The sequence below is a fragment of the Panulirus ornatus genome, chromosome 6, assembly GCF_036320965.1.
Source record: "Panulirus ornatus isolate Po-2019 chromosome 6, ASM3632096v1, whole genome shotgun sequence".
NCBI lineage: Eukaryota > Metazoa > Arthropoda > Malacostraca > Decapoda > Palinuridae > Panulirus > Panulirus ornatus.
In genome coordinates, this window is record NC_092229.1 from 19,745,824 (window position 1) to 19,765,560 (window position 19,737).

At 41.1% G+C, this 19,737-nt stretch overlaps 1 protein-coding gene across 1 annotated transcript in view; it reads left to right on the top strand.

The window, feature by feature from the left end:
• LOC139749112 (folylpolyglutamate synthase, mitochondrial-like) overlaps nt 1-19,737 on the top strand; it is a 116,435-nt gene that overhangs the window by 88,651 nt on the left and 8,047 nt on the right. Inside the window, exon 8 of the mRNA XM_071662699.1 lies at nt 9,785-9,897. Coding sequence (XP_071518800.1) covers nt 9,785-9,897 — 113 coding nt within the window. The remainder of the gene's footprint in view (nt 1-9,784; nt 9,898-19,737) is intronic.

A 19,737-nucleotide genomic window follows, 5' to 3' on the forward strand; every position in this document is an offset into this window, starting at 1 on the left:
TTATTCACATTTACTCTTAACTTTCTTCTTCCACACACTTTTCCAAACTCAGTCACCAGCTTCTGCAGTTTCTCACATGAATCAGCCACCAGCGCTGTATCATCAGCGAACAACAACTGACTCACTTCCCAAGCTCTCTCATCCCCAACAGACTTCATACTTGCCCCTCTTTCCAAAACTCTTGCATTTACCTCCCTAACAACCCCATCCATAAAAAAAAAAAATATATATATATATATATATATATATATATATATCCCTGGGGATAGGGGAGAAAGAATACTTCCCACGTATTCCCTGCGTGTCGTAGAAGGCGACTAAAAGGGAAGGGAGCGGGGGGCTGGAAATCCTCCCCTCTCATTTTTTTTATTTTAATTTTCCAAAAGAAGGAACAGAGAAGGGGGCCAGGTGAGGGTATTCCCTCAAAGGCCCAGTCCTCTGTTCTTAACGCTACCTCGCTATTGCGGGAAATGGCGAATAGTATAAAAAAGAAAAAAAAAATATATATATATATATATATATATATATATATATATATATATATATATATATATTTTTTTTTTTTTTTTTTTTTTTTTTTTATACTTTGTCGCTGTCTCCCGCGTTTGCGAGGTAGTGCAAGGAAACAGACGAAAAAATGGCCCAACCCACCCACATACACATGTATATACATAAACGTCCACACACACACCTATGCATTTCAATGTGTACATACATTCCTATGAGTCCACCGGGAAAATGAAACACGATAAGTTCTCAAGTGCACTTTCGTGTAATAATCATATCATCAGGGGAGACACAAGAGAGAAATATAACATTCAGTTGATATACAATGTAGAGACGTAGCTAGGGTGCCGTTTGGCAAACATGCGATTGTCCAGGACAGACAACGAGCGTATCATAAACTTATTATGTGGACAAGGTGAATTGTTTACAAATTTTATCAACAGTGATGTTAGACAATTTGTATAGACCATCACTAATATTAAGAGTATAATTCTTTGTGTATTTAATAATAGAAGATTCAGTGATATTTCTCGTGGTACTTGAGTTAGAGTTAATAACTGAGATTGCATTACTCCAGTCAATACAATGATCATAGTTTTTATCATGATTAAATAAGGCATTTGATTCTTGAAACATTTTTACACTATATTTATGTTGCTTAAGTCTAACAGAAAGATCCTTACCAGTCTGCCCAACATAAAACTTATCAATTTCTACATGGCACTTTATGTTGGGCAGACTGGTAAGGATCTTTTTGTTAGACTTAAGCAACATAAATATAGTATAAGAATGGGACAAGAATCCAATGCCTTGTTTAATCATGTTAAAAACTATGATCATTGTATTGACTGGAGTAATGCCTTCCCAGTTATTAACTCTTAACTCCAGTACCACGAGAAATATCACTGAATCTTCCAGTATTTGATACACAAAGAATTATAATCTTGATATTAATGATGGTCTATACAAATTGGATAACTTTATTGTTGATAAAATTTGTAAACAATTCACCTTCTTGTCAACATAATAAGTTTATGATATGCTCGTTGTCTGTCTTGGACAATCGCATGTTTACCAAATGGCATCCTAACTACGTCTCTTCATTGTATATCAACTGACTGATATGTTTCTCTCGTGTCTCCCCTGATGATGTGATTATTATACGAAAGTGCACTTGGGCACTTATCGTGTTTCATTTTCCCCGTGGACTCATAGGAATATACTTGATCACGCGCAAAATTGTAATTCTTTCCAACATGTATACATACATATACATTACACAGACACATACGTATATACACATTTACATATTCATACATGTTTCCTTCATCCATTCCCGCTGCCAACCCACCACACATGAAATGGCACCCCTTCCCCCGCGTGCGCTCGAGGGAGGGCTAGGAAAAGACAACAAAGGCCACATTTGTTCACGCTCAGTGTCTAGCTGTCATGTGTAATGCACCAAAACCACCACTCCCCTTCCACATCCAGACCCCACAAACTTCCCATGGTTTACCCTAGATTATCTTTTTTTTACTATTATTATACTTTGGCACTGTCTCCCACATTAGCAAGGTAGCACAAGGAAACAGACAAAAGAATGGCCCAACCCACCCACATACACATGTATATACATGCGCGCCCATACACATACATACCTGTACATTTCAACATATAGATATACATACATAAACATATACATATATACACATGTACATATTCATACTTGCTGCCTTCATCCATTCCTGTTGCCACCCCACCACACATGAAATGGCATCCTCCTCCCCTCCATGTGGGCATGAGTTAGTACTAGGAAAACACGTCAAAGGCCACATTCATTCACACTCAGTCTCTAGCTGTCATGCACAATGCACCAAAACCACAGCTCCCTTTCCACATCCAGGCCCCACAAAACTTTCCATGGTTTACCCCAGATGCTTCACATGCCCTGGTTGAATCCAATGACAGCACGTCGATCCCCAGTATACCACATTGTTCCAATTCATTCTATTCCTTGCACGCCTTTCACCCTCCTGTATGTTCAGGCCCCGATCGCTCAAAATCTTTTTCTCTCCATCCTTCACCTCCAGTTTGGTCTCCCAATTCTCGTTCTCTCCACCTCTGACACATATATCCTCTTTGTCAATCTTTCCTCTCTCATTCTCTCCATGTGACCAAACCATTTCAATACACCCTCTTCTGCTCTCTCAACCACACATCTTTCTCATCCTTTCATTACTTACTCGATCAAACCACCTCACGCCACATATTGTCCTCAAACATCTCATTTCCAACACATCCACCTTACTCCACACAATGGAGAGGTGGGCCAAGTAAGGATATACCCTCTAAGACTCATTCCTCTGTTCTTAATGCTACCTTGCTAATGTGGGATAAGGCGAATATGTATGAAAAAGGGAAAACAGAAGGAGCCACACGGGGAGTGCTCATCCTCCTCAAAGGCTCAGATTGGGGTTAATGTGTCTGGGGTTAATGTGTCTCAGATTGGGGTCTAAATGTGTGTGGATGTAACCAAGATGAGAAAAAAGGAGAGATAGGTAGTATGTTTGTATGTACGTGCTGTCAGTGGATTGAATCAAGGCATGTGAAGCGTCTGGGGTAAACCATGGAAAGCTGTGTAGGTATGTATATTTGCGTGTGTGGACGTGTGTATGTACATGTGTATGGGTGGGGGGGGGGGTTGGGCCATTTCTTTCGTCTGTTTCCTTGCGCTACCTCGCAAACGCGGGAGACAGCGACAAAGTATAAAAAAAAAAAAAAAAAAAAGGTAGTATGTTTGAGGAAAGGAACCTGGATGTTTTGGCTCTGAGTGAAACAAAGCTCAAGGGTAAAGGGGAAGAGTGGTTTGGGAATATCTTGGGAGTAAAGTCAGGGGTTAGTGAGAGGACAAGAGCAAGGGAAGGAGTAGCACTACTCCTGAAACAGGAGTGGTGAGAGTATGTGATAGAGTGTGAGAAAGTAAACTCTAGATTGATATGGGTAAAACTGAAAGTGGATGGAGAAAGAGGGGTGATTATTGGTGCATATGCACCTGGGCATGAGAAGAAAGATCATGAGAGGCAAGTGTTTTGGGAGCAGCTGAGTGAGTGTGTTAGTAGTTTTGATGCACAAGACCGGATTGTAGTGATGGCTGATTTGAATGCAAAGGTGAGAAATGTGGCAGTTGAGGGAATAATTGTTGTACATGGGGTGTTCAGTGTTGTAAATGGAAATGGTGAAGAGTTTGTTGATTTATGTGCTGAAAAAGGACTGGTGATTGGGAATACCTGGGTTAAAAAGAGAGATATACATAAGTATACATATGTAAGTAGGAAAGATGGCCAGAGAGCGTTATTGGATTATGTGTTAATTGATAAGCACGCGAAAGAGAGGCTTTTGGATGTTAATGTGCTGAGAGGTGAAACTGGAGGGATGTCTGATCATTATCTTGTGGAGGCGAGGTGAAGATTTGTAGAGGTTTTCAGAAAAGAAGAGAGAATGTTGGGGTGAAAAGAGTGGTGAGAGTAAGTGAGCTTAGGAAGGAGACTTGTGTGAGGAAGTACCAGGAGAGACTGAGTACAGATTGGAAAAAGGTGAGAACAAAGGGCGTAAGGGGAGTGGGGGAGGAATGGGATGCATTTAGGGAAGCAGTGATGGCTTGCGCAAAAGATGCTTGTGGCATGAGAAGCATGGGAGGTGGGCAGATTAGAAAGGGTAGTGAGTGGTGGGATGAAGAAGTATGATTATTAGTGAAAGAGAAGAGAGAGGCATTTGGATGATTTTTGCAGGGGAAATAATGCAAATGAGTGGGAGATGTGTAAAAGAAAGAGGCAGGAGGTCAAAAGAAAGGTGCAAGAGGTGAAAAAGAGGGCAAATGAGAGTTGGGGTGAGGGAGTATCATTGAATTTTAGGAAGAATAAAAAGATGTTTTGGAAGGAGGTAAGTAAAGTGCGTAAGACAAGGGAATCAATGGGAACTTCAGTGAAGGGGGCTAATGGGAAGGTGATAACAAGTAGTAATGATGTTAGGAGATGGAGTGAGTATTTTGAAGGTTTGTTGAATGTGTTTGATGATAGAGTGGCAGATATAGGGTGTTTTGGTCGAGGGGGTGTGCAAAGTGAGAGGGTTAGGGAAAATGATTTGGTAAACAGGGAAGAGGTAGTAAAAGCTTTGCAGAAGATGAAAGCTGGCAAGGCAGTGGGTTTGGATGGTATTGCAGTGGAATTTATTACAAAAGGGGGTGACTGTATTGTTGACTGGTTGGTAAGGTTATTTAATGTATGTATGACTCATGGTAAGGTGCCTGAGTATTGGCGGAATGCTTGCACAGTGCCATTGTACAAAGGCAAAGGGGATAAAAGTGAGTGCTCAAATTACAGAGGTATAAGTTTGTTGAGTATTCCTGGTAAATTATATGGGAGGGTATTGATTGAGAGGGTGAAGGCATATACAGAGCATCAGATTGGGGAAGAGCAGTGTGGTTTCAGAAGAGGTAGAGGATGTGTGGATCAGGTGTTTGCTTCAAAGTATGTATATGAGAAATACTTAGAAAAGCAAATGGATTTGTATGTAGCATTTATGGATCTGGAGAAGGCATATGATAGAGTTGATAGAGATGCTCTGTGGAAGGTATTAAGAATACATGGTGTGGGAGGCAAGTTTTTAGGAGCATTGAAAACTTTTTATTTAGGATGTAAGGCATGTGTACATGTAGGAAGAGAAGAAAGTGATTGGTTCTTAGTGAATGTAGGTTTGTGGCAGGGGTGTGTCATGTCTCCATGGTTGTTTAATTTGTTTATGGATGGGGTTTTTAGGGAGGTGAATGCAAAAGTTTTGGAAAGAGGGGCAAGTATACAGTCTGTTGTGGATGAGAGAGCTAGGGAAGTGAGTCAGTTGTTGTTTTCTGATGATACAGCGCTGGTGGCTGATTTGTGTGAGAAACTTTAGAAGCTGGTGACTGAGTTTGGTAAAGTGTGTGAAAGAAGAAAGCTGAGAGTAAATGTGAATAAGAGCAAGGTTATTAGGTACAGTAGGGTTGAGGGAAAAGTCACTTGGGAGGTAAATTTAAATGGAGAAAAACTGGAGGAAGTGAAGTGTTTTAGATATCTGGGAGTGGATTTGGCAGCGGATGGAACCATGGAAGCAGAAGTGAATCATAGGGTGGGGGAGGGGGCGAAAGTTCTGGGAGTGTTGAAGAATGTGTGGAAGTCGAGAACATTATCTCGGAAAGCAAAAATGGGTATGTTTGAAGGAATAGTGGTTCCAACAATGTTATATGGTTGCAAGGTGTGGGCTATGGATAGAGTTATGTGGAGGAGGGTGGATGTGTTGGAAATGAGATGTTTGAGGACAATATGTGGTGTGAGGTGGTTTGATCAAGTAAGTAATGATAGGGTAAGAGACGTGTGGTGATAAAAAGAGTGTGGTTGAGAGAGCAGAAGAGGGTGTTTTGAAATGGTTTGGTCACATGGAGAGAATGAGTGAGGAGAGATTGACCAAGAGGATATATGTGTCAGAGGTGGAAGGAACGAGAAGTGGGAGACCCAATTGGTGGTGGAAAGATGGAGTGAAAAAGATTTTGAGTGATCAGGGCCTGAACATACAGGAGGGTGAAAGGCGTGCAAGGAATAGAGTGAATTGGAACAGTGTGGTATAGCGGGGCCGATGTGCTATCAATGGATTGAACCAGGGCATGTGAAGCATGTGGGGTAAACCATGGAAAGTTCTGTGGGGCCTGGATGTGGAAAGGGAGCTGTGGTTTCGGTGCATTATTGCATGACTGCTAGAGACTGAGTGTGAACGAAAGTGGCCTTTGTTGTCTTTTCCTAGTGCTACCTAGCGCACATTTAGGGGGAAGGGGTTATTATTTCATGTGTGGCGGGGTGGCGATGGGAATGAATAAAGGCAGATAGGATGAGTTATGTACGTGTGTATATATGTATATGTCTGTGTGTGTATATATATGTATACATTGAGATGTTTATGTATGTATATGTGTGTGTGTGGATGTGTATGTATATACATGTGTATGTGGGTGGGTTGGGCCATTCTTTCGTCTGTTTCCTTGCGCTACCTTGCTAACGCGGGAGACAGCGACAAAGCAAAATAGATAAATAAATATGTATTTTTCTACACCATATGCATCAATAGGTTCTAACCCAACTCATGAAGTAATAATGATTCCCATGACAGAAAAATAAATGTGAAAATGGGTTGGAGAAATGAAAGTGCTTCAAAAGAAACAAACAGTCTGATGCAGGGTAATTACATTTATTGCACTAAACTTTTTCTTTTATGTTGGAGGCTCCAGTCATAGATAAAAGTGCACGTGAAGGCACAGTCTTAATTGAAATGTTTGGAAGTTAATGAAAAGGAAAGACAGGAGATATGGAAAAGTATTTGCGAATTTTTTAAGTGAGAAAAAGTCTTTAAAAAGTGTCAGAAAGAAAAGTTGTAGTTTTTAACAGAAAGGGAACAGATGAGCGAGCACAGGTGCAAATTTGGAGACACTCTTTAAGTACAAGAGGCTGGATGCCATCAGATCCATAAGCCTTGCTTGTGCCCAGAGAGAAAAGCTTTTCAGACAGTTCAGAGAGAGATTACGGGGATGGGTATAGGGTTGGTAAGAAGAGTGTCATCGAAGGTAGAGTTAGGGGAGAATTGAGAACCAAAGAAAGTTGCTTTGTCTGTGGACAGTAGAGCTATAGTACTGTCAGAACAGAAGAGTCAAGAAAAATTAGAGTGACAGAAGTTGTTAGTGATGCCCTTGGCAAAATATCAGAAAGACTTAATCAGTAGGTGAAGAGGAGAGGGTATTGCACTTTCTTTGAATAAAGGAATGCTTTGCCTTGTAGATAATGTAATTGCATTGATTACGGACAGTGACAGATGCTGCATAGGAGTTGGAGGAAGGAGAGTTTTCCAAGCCCAGTATGCCTGATCCCATGTCTGAATGGCCTCATAATAAGAACTGTTGATCCTTGGGTTAGAGGAAGTGGTTATCTTGGAGGAAGAGGGGAAAAGTGATTCTGTTCATGCAACAATAGCATCTCCTGTGTGTTTGACAAAGACAAGCTTCACCACTTAAGATGCAATAATTTACTCAGGGAAAGTCAGAAGTGAATTTTCATAAGTTATGCCAGTCAACTTTGTTGAGGTCCCATTATTTACTTTTAGATGGGGAAGTGCTGCTAAAAGTGATACATTTATGAGAGGGTGGTCAGATGAACCAGTTGGGGTGAGATTGTGCAGCTACAGTGTGAAAGATTAGAGATTGAAAACATATCCAGATTTTTAGGAGAATGGTCATTGCAGTCAGGAGTGTGGGTAGGATGGGTGAAAATTTGCTCTAGATCATTGAGAATGGAGAATGTGAAGGCTTTGCTCCTCATGTCATCTGTATGGTAGTTCAGCCATTCCCTGTGGTGAATGTTGAATTCCCATAAAGAAGATTTCAGCTTGTTGATGGGAGGAAGTCCTGGCCTCATGGCAGAAGTTCATTTAGTTGAAGAAAGTTATAAAGTTTGAAGAATTTGGATAACTGTATGTAAAGAAAAGGAAAACGGTGATAATTGGGGTACAGACCTTGAGCCAGATAACTTCAGTTTAGGGAGTCAGAGTCCTTGAGGCATGCCACAGGTGTTTTGATGTTGGAACAAGCACAGACACCCCCTTTGAATCAGACTTATGAGTTCATATTGTCATATGAGAAGGGTGTTAGAGAGAACATCGTTAGGCAGCTGGGTCTCGAAGGGAAGCGAGATATCAAGAGAAGTATTAGACAGATGGTGTTCAACAGAAGAGAGGTAACAAGAAAGACCACAAATTTGGTTTAATGAAGAGAAAAAGGGGCAGGTTTGTTTGGGGAGAAAGGCCATAGGAGAGGCTGTTACTCCTACTGTCTGAACCCTCCTTCTCATTGACAGTAGATCAGGTTGGAACCCAGAGATTCTTAGCTCCCCATAATGCTGGGGGTTAGGGGCCATAATTTTGCTGGACTGTATCATGATTACATGAATTTAGAATTAAAGTTATTTTCTGAAGATACTATTATAACCAAACTGATGCAAGTATGTAGTTTTATTATATATTTTCCATGTACAGATTTTTATGATAGTATCCACTTTACATAACTGTTCGAACACTGGAAGTCTCTCGGTTCTGAACTTTTTGATTGACAGACACTTTACCTGTAAAGCCATCTTGTATCCTAAGTGTTGCCACTGATTATATGTGGCAATCCTAAATTGTTATAGATATCTCTAACTTACCAAATAGAATGTAGTGGCTGGGTAAACTCAGCACCTGTGCTTGAGAAGATGTGAAAACTGTATACATATGCATGTTGCCATGGTAGTGCATACTCCTCTATCCTTGTTGGTGGGTTGTGCCCTGTGTGGTTGCTAACTCACTTCATTGCTAATTCAGGACCCTTGAAACGAGGATAGACTTCATTGCTAATTCAGGACTCCTGAAACAAGGATAGCCTTCAACTGAGATGGATGATCGTAGTAACAAACTAGAAGAGTTTGTCACTGAAAAATACTAATGACTGCAAGATGAGAAAATGGATCCAAGAAACCATGCAGTTTGTGGTTGATGAGGGTGTTTCTAGCAACTCTACCGGCACTGAAAGTCTTTAAGGTGCAACTGGGGTGCTAGCCTCCTACTTCCTGATTGATATAAGTTAAATAAGTTCCCAAAACATATGCAGCCTGGTGAATGGGGGCTTGGATTGTGGATTTCCCTGAAAAAAAAAAACTTTAAAACCTGATGTTTCAACCTCAATTTACTGGGAAGATGATTAATGATTTCATGAAGGACTTGGATGCAGTAACAATGGCTATGCAGGTGAGACACCAGCACAAAAGGAAGAACTCGAACTATATACTATGCATAGAAATATATGGTACCTTATGCTGAGGCAGAGGATAAAAGTGTGAATTATTGAATTACAGAGGTATAAATCTGTTTAGTGTACCTGGAAAGGTGTATGGTCATTTGGTGACTTGAGAGGATGGTGGCATACACAGTACATTTGATTTCAATGGAGCATTGTTGTTACAAAATGAAGAATTTTTGTGAGCAATACTCAGAAAAAGAGACTGATTTGTATGTAGCATTTATGGATGTGAGGAAATAGTATGGTAGGATTCACTGAGAGGCTTTATGAAAGGTGCTACAAATGTAAGAGGTATTTGGGAAGTTCTGGGAATTACTTTATTTTTTTGTTTTAAGAAGAAAGCAAATATGGGTAAAGCTTTTTCTTTTTTCATAGGTGATGTCTTGTGGACCTTTTACTTATTTCATTGATGGGGCTCACACAATTACAAGCATGCAGGCATGTGTCAATTGGTTCCTGAAGACTGCATCTCATCATACACCTCATGAGTAAGTTTTCCAGTATCTGCTTTTGATATGATATTTCATGCAGTAACTGTTGTAAAAGAAAGAAATTTCACTTCATCACCCACTTTTTTTTTTCTGTAGCTGTTTAATCACTTTGAATCCCACTTACCAGTCCACATTATATTCTCCAAAAATGGACTGTCATAAGACAAAGGCCCATTCTTTCGTAAAGCCTGATGAATCTTATTAGGAACCTTATGTAAATCCACACTTTCCATAAGGGGTTGCTGTTTTCTATTTCTCTCCCTTTTTTTTTTTTTCAGTTTCTATCTTTCTTGTCTTTTCTAATATCTGCTTTTTATTTCCCATTGCATTAAGTATGACATATATGATTGTCCTCTGAATGGCTCAAGGTATATCTAGTCCAATCCCCTCAAAGAAGCACCAATGACACCTCAACCATCATGTAACTGTTTTGCTGGATTGCATGTTGTGGTGAAATATTAAGAATACACAAGTAATAAAGACCTTCATGATGTAGTGGTTAGCATTTCTGACTGTGACAAACTCATGGACTGCTCAAGGTTGACCTAATAGATTTGAATCCTGGGTGTTGTAGTCAGTCCACAGTCAGACAAGCTGTTCATCAACCCCTGGAGCTTGGTTATTAAAATGGATTCTTGGCTGGAATATAGGAGACAAGAAAACTCTGTAGGTGATAATGGACTTTGTCTGGTCGAAGTTATACTACAAGTGAAAATTCACGATTGGCAAGGCTGTAAGATAAGTATAGTTGTGTCACAGAATTTCTCATTCCACATGAATCTACATTTCCATGATACTGGAACTAGCTGCAGGAACCCTTAGAAAAGTCCTGGGTAACACCAGGACTTCCATAGACATTGGTCCTTGTGTAATCATAAATATAATAAATAAACCAATTAAAAGATTACCAAGTGTTTTCACAGTGAAGACACTCTGTATAGCCTCAGTACTACTCAGATGGAATGGTGAGGAAGTTTTAGAAATCATTGAAATATCCAGGTCTTGACCCATGCAAGACTCATGGTCTTGGTGAAATTTCACCATGTGCCAAAGATTTGCTTGATAAACTGCTTGAAATATGGTTGAAATGACGCTGGAGAGACCATGTGCTAAAGATTTGCTTGATAAACTGCTTGAAATACTGGTCAGTATGTCACTGGAGAGAAACAAGGTGCCAAGGGAAAAGAAGAGGAAAACATCATACCTCTTTATTAGATAGAAGACTGGGAACAGGTGCTTAACTACAGCTCTTTCTCCTTTACGAGTTTGGTGTTTAAGTTTCTGGAAGATATGATTAAAAAGCAATTGGATAAATTTATATAAGTGAGAGAATGCACAGTTTTAGGGAAAGGAGGTCATGTGTAACAAACCATTTAGAGTTCTACAAGAGAGTGAGCTCATTTTAGAAAAAAAATGGAAGGCTAAGTGGATTGTTTGTTTTGAGAGTGCTAAGAAGCATTTTACACTTTGCACTTGAGAGACTGATTAAGAAGCCAGATCACCAGATAGGAATAAGGGTGATGGATACAAAATTATTTCACTGGAAGGAGACAGAGAAGACTTCTCCAAATGGGCTGAGCTGACCAGCAGAGTGCCTCTGGGCTCTTTTCTGAAACCATTACCAAAGGGATGGACTCCTACCTGAATATGCTTGCAGATGATGCAGAGGTCGTGAGGGAAGTGAAAAAGCAAAGGGGGTTGCATCAATGAACAAGGAGACTTAAACACACCTCAAAATTGGTCTGATACACAGCTGATGAGAGTCAAACTTGAGTAAGTGTAAAGTAATGAGGATGGGACAAAGTGAAAGAAGGCCCCAATATGATTATTATCTTGAAGATAATAAGTTTCAGTTGTCTTGTATGTAAGAAGGACATGGGTGTCAACATTGTTCCTATCTTGTTGCCAGTCTTATATTAGGAAAGTAGTTGAGGAGACCAAGCAAGCTGATCATATCTTAAGCTCAAGCTAGAATATGCTTCTCAGATTTAGACATTGCTCCTTAAGGAGTAAGAAGAGCTAATAAAAAAGGTCCACAAAAAAGCAATAAAGATGGTTCAGAATTAAGAGAGCTGAGTTATGGGGAAGGGCCAGAAGCCTTATATTTGTCCATCTTCTAAGAGAAAAGGGATGGGTTATCTGATCACAACCTTGTAAGTTTTTAAACTAGATTGGTGATGCAGACAGTAAGTTCTTCAAAGGATGTAGGGACAGGACAACCACAGGACATAGCCTGAAATTAAGTGAGAAACTTCTTGAAAAAATTTTAAGAATAATGTTGATAGTATAGGAATGATGGATGAATGTAATAAAATGACTGAAGATTTGGTTGATGCAGACAGCATACGTAAATTTGAAAAGTTGTATGCTAATGGTGTATGTTCAAGAGACAGGACCCCATGAGTGTAAGACTCCTTCTAAAAATATATTGTTAATGTAGACAGCACTCATAAATCTCAGAAAAGTGTTTGACTGTGGAAAATGTTCAGGAGATGGCGCCCCTGTTTAACACATTGCTCCAGTTCACTTCATCCCATGCATGCTTTTTACACTCCTGTATGTTCAGGCCCCTAGCACTCGATAAGTTTTCACTTTATCCTTCCATTTCCAATTTAGTCTCCCCTTCTTGTCCCCACCACTTCTTACACATACATTTGCTTTGTCCACCTCTTCTCACTCATTCTTTCCACAAGCCTAAACCACAACTCTCTCTAACCCTGTCATTACTTACTCATTTGACACTCCATGCACCACATATTTTTCTATTTTTTTTCTATTTTGCTTTGTCGCTGTCTCCCGCGTTAGCGAGGTAGCGCAAGGAAACAGATGAAAGAATGGCCCAACCCACCCACATACACAAGTATATACATACACGTCCATACACAGCACATATACATACTTGTACATCTCAGTGTATACATGTATATACACACACAGACATATACATATATACCCATGTACATAATTCATACTGTCTGCCTTTATTCATTCCCATTGCCACCTCGCCACACATGAAATAACAACCCCCTCCCCCATCATGTATGTGAGGTAGCGCTAAGAAAAGACAACAAAGGCCACATTCATTTACACTCAGTCTCTAGCTGTCATGTAATAATGCACCGAAACCACAGCTCCCTTTCCACATCCAGGCCCCACAGAACTTTCCAGGTTTACCCCAGACGCTTCACATGCCCTGCTTCAATCCATTGACAGCACGTGGACCCCGGTATACCACATCGCTACAGTTCACTCTATTCCTTGCACGCCTTTCACCCTCCTGCATGTTCAGGCCCCGATCACTCAAAATCTTTTTCACTCCATCTTTCCACCTCCAATTTGGTCTCCCACTTCTCCTCGTTCCCTCCACCTCTGATACATATATCCTCTTGGTCAATCTTTCCTCGCTCATTCTCTCCATGTGACCAAACCATTTCAAAACACCCTCTTCTGCTCTCTCAACCACACTCTTTTTATTACCACACATCTCTCTTACCCTTATGTTACTTACTCGATCAAACCACCTCACACCACATATTGTCCTCAAGCATCTCATTTCCAGCACATACACCCTCCTCCACACAACTCTGTCCATAGCCCACGCCTTGCAACCATATAACATTGTTGGAACCACTATTCCTTCAAACATACCCATTTTTGCTTTCCGAGATAACGTTCTCGACTTCCACACATTCTTCACTGCTTCCAGAACTTTCGCCCCCTCCCCCACCCTAGGATTCACTTCCGCTTACATATTTCCATCCGCTGCCAAATCCACTCCCAGATATCTAAAACACTTCACTTCCTCCAGTTTTTCTCCATTCAAACTTACCTCCCAATTGACTTGACCCTCAACCCTACTGTATTTAATAACCTTGCTCTTATTCACATTTACTCTCAGCTTTCTTCTTTCACACACTTTACCAAACTCAGTCACCAGCTTCTGCAGTTTCTCACATGAATCAGCCACCAGCGCTGTATCATTAGTGAACAAAAACTGACTCACTTCCCAAGCTCTCTCATCCACAACAGACTGCATACTTGCCCCTCTTTCTAAAACTCCTGCATTCTCCTCCCTAACAACCCCATCCATAAACAAATTAAACAACCATGGAGACATCACACACCCCTGCCGCAAACCTACATTCACTGAGAACCAGTCACTTTCCTCTCTTCCTACACATACACATGCCTTACATCCTCGATAAAAACTTTTCACTGCTTCTAACAACTTGCCTCCCACACCATATATTCTTAATACCTTCCACAGAGCATCTCTATCAACTCTGTCATATGCCTTCTCCAGATCCATAAATGCTACATACAAATCCATTTGTTTTTCTAAGTATTTCTCACATACATTCTTCAAAGCAAACACCTGATCCACACATCCTCTACCACTTCTGAAACCACACTGCTCTACTCCAATTTGATGCTCTGTACATGCCTTCACCCTCTCAATCAATACCCTCCCATATAATTTACCAGGAATACTCAACAAACTTATACTTCTGTAATTTGAGCACTCATTTTTATCCCCTTTGCCTGTCTACAATGGCACTATGCAAGCATTCCGCCAATCCTGAGGCACCTCACCATGATTCATACATACATTAAATAACCTTACCAACCAGTGAACAATACAGTCACCCCCTTTTTTGATAAATTCCACTGCAATACCATCCAAACCTGCTGCCTTGCCGGCTTTCATCTTCCGCAAAGCTTTTATTACCTCTTCTCTATTTACCAAATCATTCTCCCTAACCCTTTCACTTTGCACACCACCTTGATTAAAGCACCCCTATATCTGCCACTCTATCATCAAACACATTCAACAAACCTTCAAAATACTCACTCCATCTCCTTCTCACATCACCACTACTTGTTATCACCCCCCATTAGCCCCCTTTACTGAAGTTCCCATTTGTTCCCTTGTCTTACACACTTTATTTACCTCCTTCCAAAACTTCTTTTTATTCTCCCTAAAATTTAATGATACTCTCTCACCCCAACTCTCATTTGCCCTCTTTTTCACCTCTTGCACCTTTCTCGACCTCCTGCCTCTTTCTTTTATACATCTCCCACTCATTTGCATTATTTCCCTGCAAAAATCATCCAAATGCCTCTCTCTTCTCTTTCACTAATAACCTTACTTCTTCATCCCACCACTCACTACCCTTTCTAATCTGCCCACCTCCCACGCTTCTCATGCCATAAGCATCTTTTGCGCAAGCCATCACTGCTTCCCTAAATACATCCCATTCCTCCCCCACTCCCCTTGCATCCTTTGTTCTCATCTTTTTCCATTCTGGACTCAATCTCTCCTGGTACTTCCTCACCCAAGTCTCCTTCCCAAGCTCACTTACTCTCACCACTCTCTTCAGCCCAACACTCTCTCTTTTTTTCTGAAAACCTGTACAAATCTTCACCTTCGCCTCCACAAGATAATGAGCAGACATCCCTCCAATTGCACCTCTCAGCACATTAACATCCAAAAGTCTCTCTTTTGTGCATCTACCAATTAACACGTAATCCAATAACGCTCTCTGACCATTTCTCCTACTTACATACATATACTTATGTATACCTCTCTTTTTAAACCAGGTATTCCCAATCACCAGTCCTTTATTCAGCACCTAAATCTACAAGGTCTTCACCATTTCCATTTACAACACTGAACACCCAATGTTCACCATTTATTCCCTCAACTGCCACATTACTCACCTTTGCATTCAAATCACCCATCACTATAACCTGGTCGCGTGCATCAAAACTACTATCACACTCAGCTGCTCCCAAAACACTTGCCTCTCATGATCTTTCTTCTCATGCTCAGGTGCATGTGCACCAATTATCACCCATCTCTCTCCATCCACATTCAGTTTTACTCATATCAATATAGAGTTTATTTTCTTAAACTCTATCACATACTCCCTCCACTTCTGTCTCAGGGAGAGTGCTACTCCTTCCCTTGCTCTTGTCCTCTCACTAACCCCTGACTTTACTCCCAAGACATTCCCAAACCACTCTTCCCCTTTACCCTTGAGCTTCGTTTCACTCATAGGCAAAACATCCAGGTTTCTTTCCTCAAACATACTACCTATCTCTCCTTTTTTCTCATCTTGGTTACATCCACACACATTTAGACACCCCAATCTGAGCCTTCGAGGAGGATGAGCACTCCCTGCATGACTCCCTCTGTTTCTCCTTTTAGAAAGTTAAAGTACAAGGAGGGGAGGGTTTCTAGCCCCGCCGCTCCTGTTCCCTTTAGTCGCCTTCTATAAAACGTGAGGAATGCGTGGGAAGTATTCTTTCTCCCCTATCCCCTTACATATATTTACAGAGCATCAGATTGGGGAAGAGCAGTGTGGTTTCAGATGTGGCAGAGGATGTGTGGATTAGGTGTTTGCTTTGAAGAATGTATGTGAGAAATACATAGAAAAGCAAATGGATTGTATGTAGCATTTATGGATCTGGAGAAGGCATATGACAGAGTTGATAGAGATGCTCTGTGGAAGGCATTAAGAATATATGGTGTGGGAGACAAGTTGTTAGAAGCAGTGAAAAGTTTTTATTGAGGATGTAAGGCATGTGTACATGTAGGAATTGAGGAAAGTGATTGGTTCTCAGTGAATGTTAGTTTGCAGCAGGGGTGTGTGATGTCTCCATGGGTGTTTAATTTGTTTATGGATGGGACTGTTAGGGAGGTGAATGCAAGAGTTTTGGAAAGAGGGGCAAGTATGCAGTCTGTTGTGGATGAGAGAGCTTGGGAAGTGAGTCAGTTGTTGTTCGCTGATGATACAGCGCTGGTGGCTGATTTAGGTGAGAAACTGCAGAAGCTGGTAACTGAGTTTGGTAAAGTGTGTGAAAGAAGAAAGCTGAGAGTAAATGTGAATAAGAGCAAGGTTATTAGGTACAGCAGAGTTGAGGCCTCAGACAAGTCAATTGGGAGGTAAGTTTGGATTGAGAAAAACTTGAGTAAGTGAAGTGTTTTAGATATCTTGGAGTGGATTTAACAGCAGATGGAACCAAGGAAGTGGAAGTGAGTCACAAGGTGGGGGAGGGGGCCAATGTTCTGGGAGCGATGAAGAATGTGTGGAAGGCGAGAACATAATATCGGAAAGCAAAAATGGATATGTTTGAAGGAATAGTGGTTCCAACAATGTTATATGGCTGTGAGGCGTGGGCTATAGATAGGGTTGTGCGGAGGAGGATGAATGTGTTGGAAATGAGATGTTTGAGGACAATATGTGGTGTGAGGTGGTTTGATCGAGTAAGTAATGAAAGGGTAAGAGAGAGGTGTGGTGATAAAAAGAGTGTGGTTGAGAGAGCAGAAGAGGTGTATTGAAATGGTTTGGTCACATGGAGAGAATGAGTGAGGAAAGATTGACAAAGAGGATATGTCAGAGGTGGAGGGAACGAGAAGTGGGTGACCAAATTGGAGGTGGAAGGATGGAGCGAAAAAGATTTTGAGCGATCGGTGCCTTAACATGGAGGAGGGTGAAAGGCGCCAAGAAGTAGAGTGAATTGGAACAATGTGGTATACCAGGGTGGATGTGCTGTCAATGGATTGAACCAGGGCATGTGAAGTGTCTGGGGTAAACCATGGAAAGTTTTGTGGGGCCTAGATGTGGAAAGGGAGCTGTGGTTTTGGTGCATTACACATGACAGCTAGAGACTGAGTGTGAACGAATGTGGCTTTTGTTGTCTTTCCTAGCGCTGCCTCTTGTATGTTTGGGGGGGGAGGGGGTGCCATTTCATGTGTGATGGGGTGGCGATGGGAATGGCTGAGGGCAGCAAGTATGAATATGTACATGTGTACATATGTATTTGTCTGTGTATGTACTTGTATGTTTACATTGAAATGTATAAGTATGTATATGTGCGTGTATGGGCGTGTCTGTATATACATGTATATTTGGGTGGTTGGGCCATTTTTTTCGTCTGTTTCCTTACACTACCTTACTAACGCGGGAGACAGTGACAAGGTTTAATAAATAAAATGAATATATAAAAATATATATATATCTTGCACCTTTCTTTTGATCACCTGCCTCTTTCTTTTATACATCTCCCAGTCATTTGTACTAATTCCTCGCAAAAATGTGGCCTTTGTTGTCTTTTCCTAGCGCTGCTTCGTGCATGTGCAGGGGGAGGGAGTGCCATTTCATGTGTGGCGGGGTGGCGATGGGAATGGCTGAGGGTAGCAAGTATGAATATGTACATGTGCATATATGTATTTGTCTGTATATATACATGTATGTTTACATTGAAATGTATAGGTATGTATATGTGCGTGTGTGGGCATGTATGTATATACATCTATGTTTGGGTGGGTTGGGCCATTTTTTCATCTGTTTCCTTGTGCTACCTCACTAACGCAGGAGACAGCAACAAGGTATAATAAATAGAATAGATATCCTTGGGGATAGGGGAGAAAGAATACTTCCCATGCATTCCTCACGTGTTGTAGAAGGCGACTAAAGGGGATGGGAGCATGGGGCTAGAAACCCTCTCCTCCTTGTATTTTAACTTTCTTAAAGGGAAACAGAAGGTGTCACGTGGGGAGTGCTCATCCTCCTCGAAGGCTCAGATTGGGGTGTCTAAATGTGTGTGGATGTAACCAAGATGAGGAAAAAGGAGAGATGGATAGTATGTTTGAGGAAAGGAACCTGGATGTTTTGGCTTTGAGTGAAACGAAGCTCAAGGGTAAAGGGGAAAGAGTGGTTTGGGAATGTCTTGGGAGTAAAGTCAGGAGTTGGTGAGAGGACAAGAGCAAGGGAAGGAGCAGCACTACTCCTTAAACAGGAGTGGTGGGAGTATGTGATAGAGTGTAAGAAAGTAAACTCTAGATTGATATGGGTAAAACTGAAAGTTGATGGAGAGAGATGGGTGATTATTGGTGCATATGCACCTGGGCATGAGAAGAAAGATCATGAGAGGCAAGTGTTTTGGGAGCAGCTGAATGAGTATGTTAGTGGTTTTGATGCACGAGACTGGGTTATAGTGATGGATGATTTGAATGCAAAGGTGAGTAATGTGGCAGTTGAGGGAATTATTGGTATACATGGGGTGTTTAGTGTTGTAAATAGAAATGGTGAGGAGCTTGTAGATTTATGTGCTGAAAAAGGACTGGCGATTGGGAGTACCTGGTTTAAAAAGCGAGATATACATAAGTATACGTATGTAAGTAGGAGAGATGGCCAGAAAGCGTTATTGGATTACGTGTTAATTGGTAGGCGTGCGAAAGAGAGACTTTTGGATGTTAATGTGCTGAGAGGTGCAACTGGAGGGATGTCTGATCATTATCTTGTGGAGGCGAAGGTGAAGATTTATAGAGGTTTTCAGAAAAGAAGAGAGAATGTTGGGGTGAAGAGAGTGGTGAGAGTAAGTGAGCTTGGAAAGGAGACTTGTGTGAGGAAGTACCAGGAGAGACTGAGTACAGAATGGAAAAAGGTGAGAACAAAGGAGGTAAGGGGAGTGGGGGAGGAATGGGATGTATTTAGGGAAGCAGTGATGGCTTGTGCAAAAGATGCTTGTGGCATGAGAAGTGTGGGAGGAGGGCAGATTAGAAAGGGTAGTGAGTGGTGGGATGAAGAAGTAAGATTATTAGTGAAAGAGAACAGAGGGGCATTAGGACAATTTTTGCGGGGAAATAATGCAAATGAGTGGGAGATGTATAAAAGAGAGGCAGGATGTCAGGAGAAAGGTGCAAGAGGTGAAAAAGAGGGCAAATGAGAGTTGGGGTGAGAGAGTATCATTAAATTTTAGGGAGAATAAAAAGAAGTTTTGGAAGGAGGTAAATAAAGTGCGTAAGACAAGGGAACAAATGGGAACTTC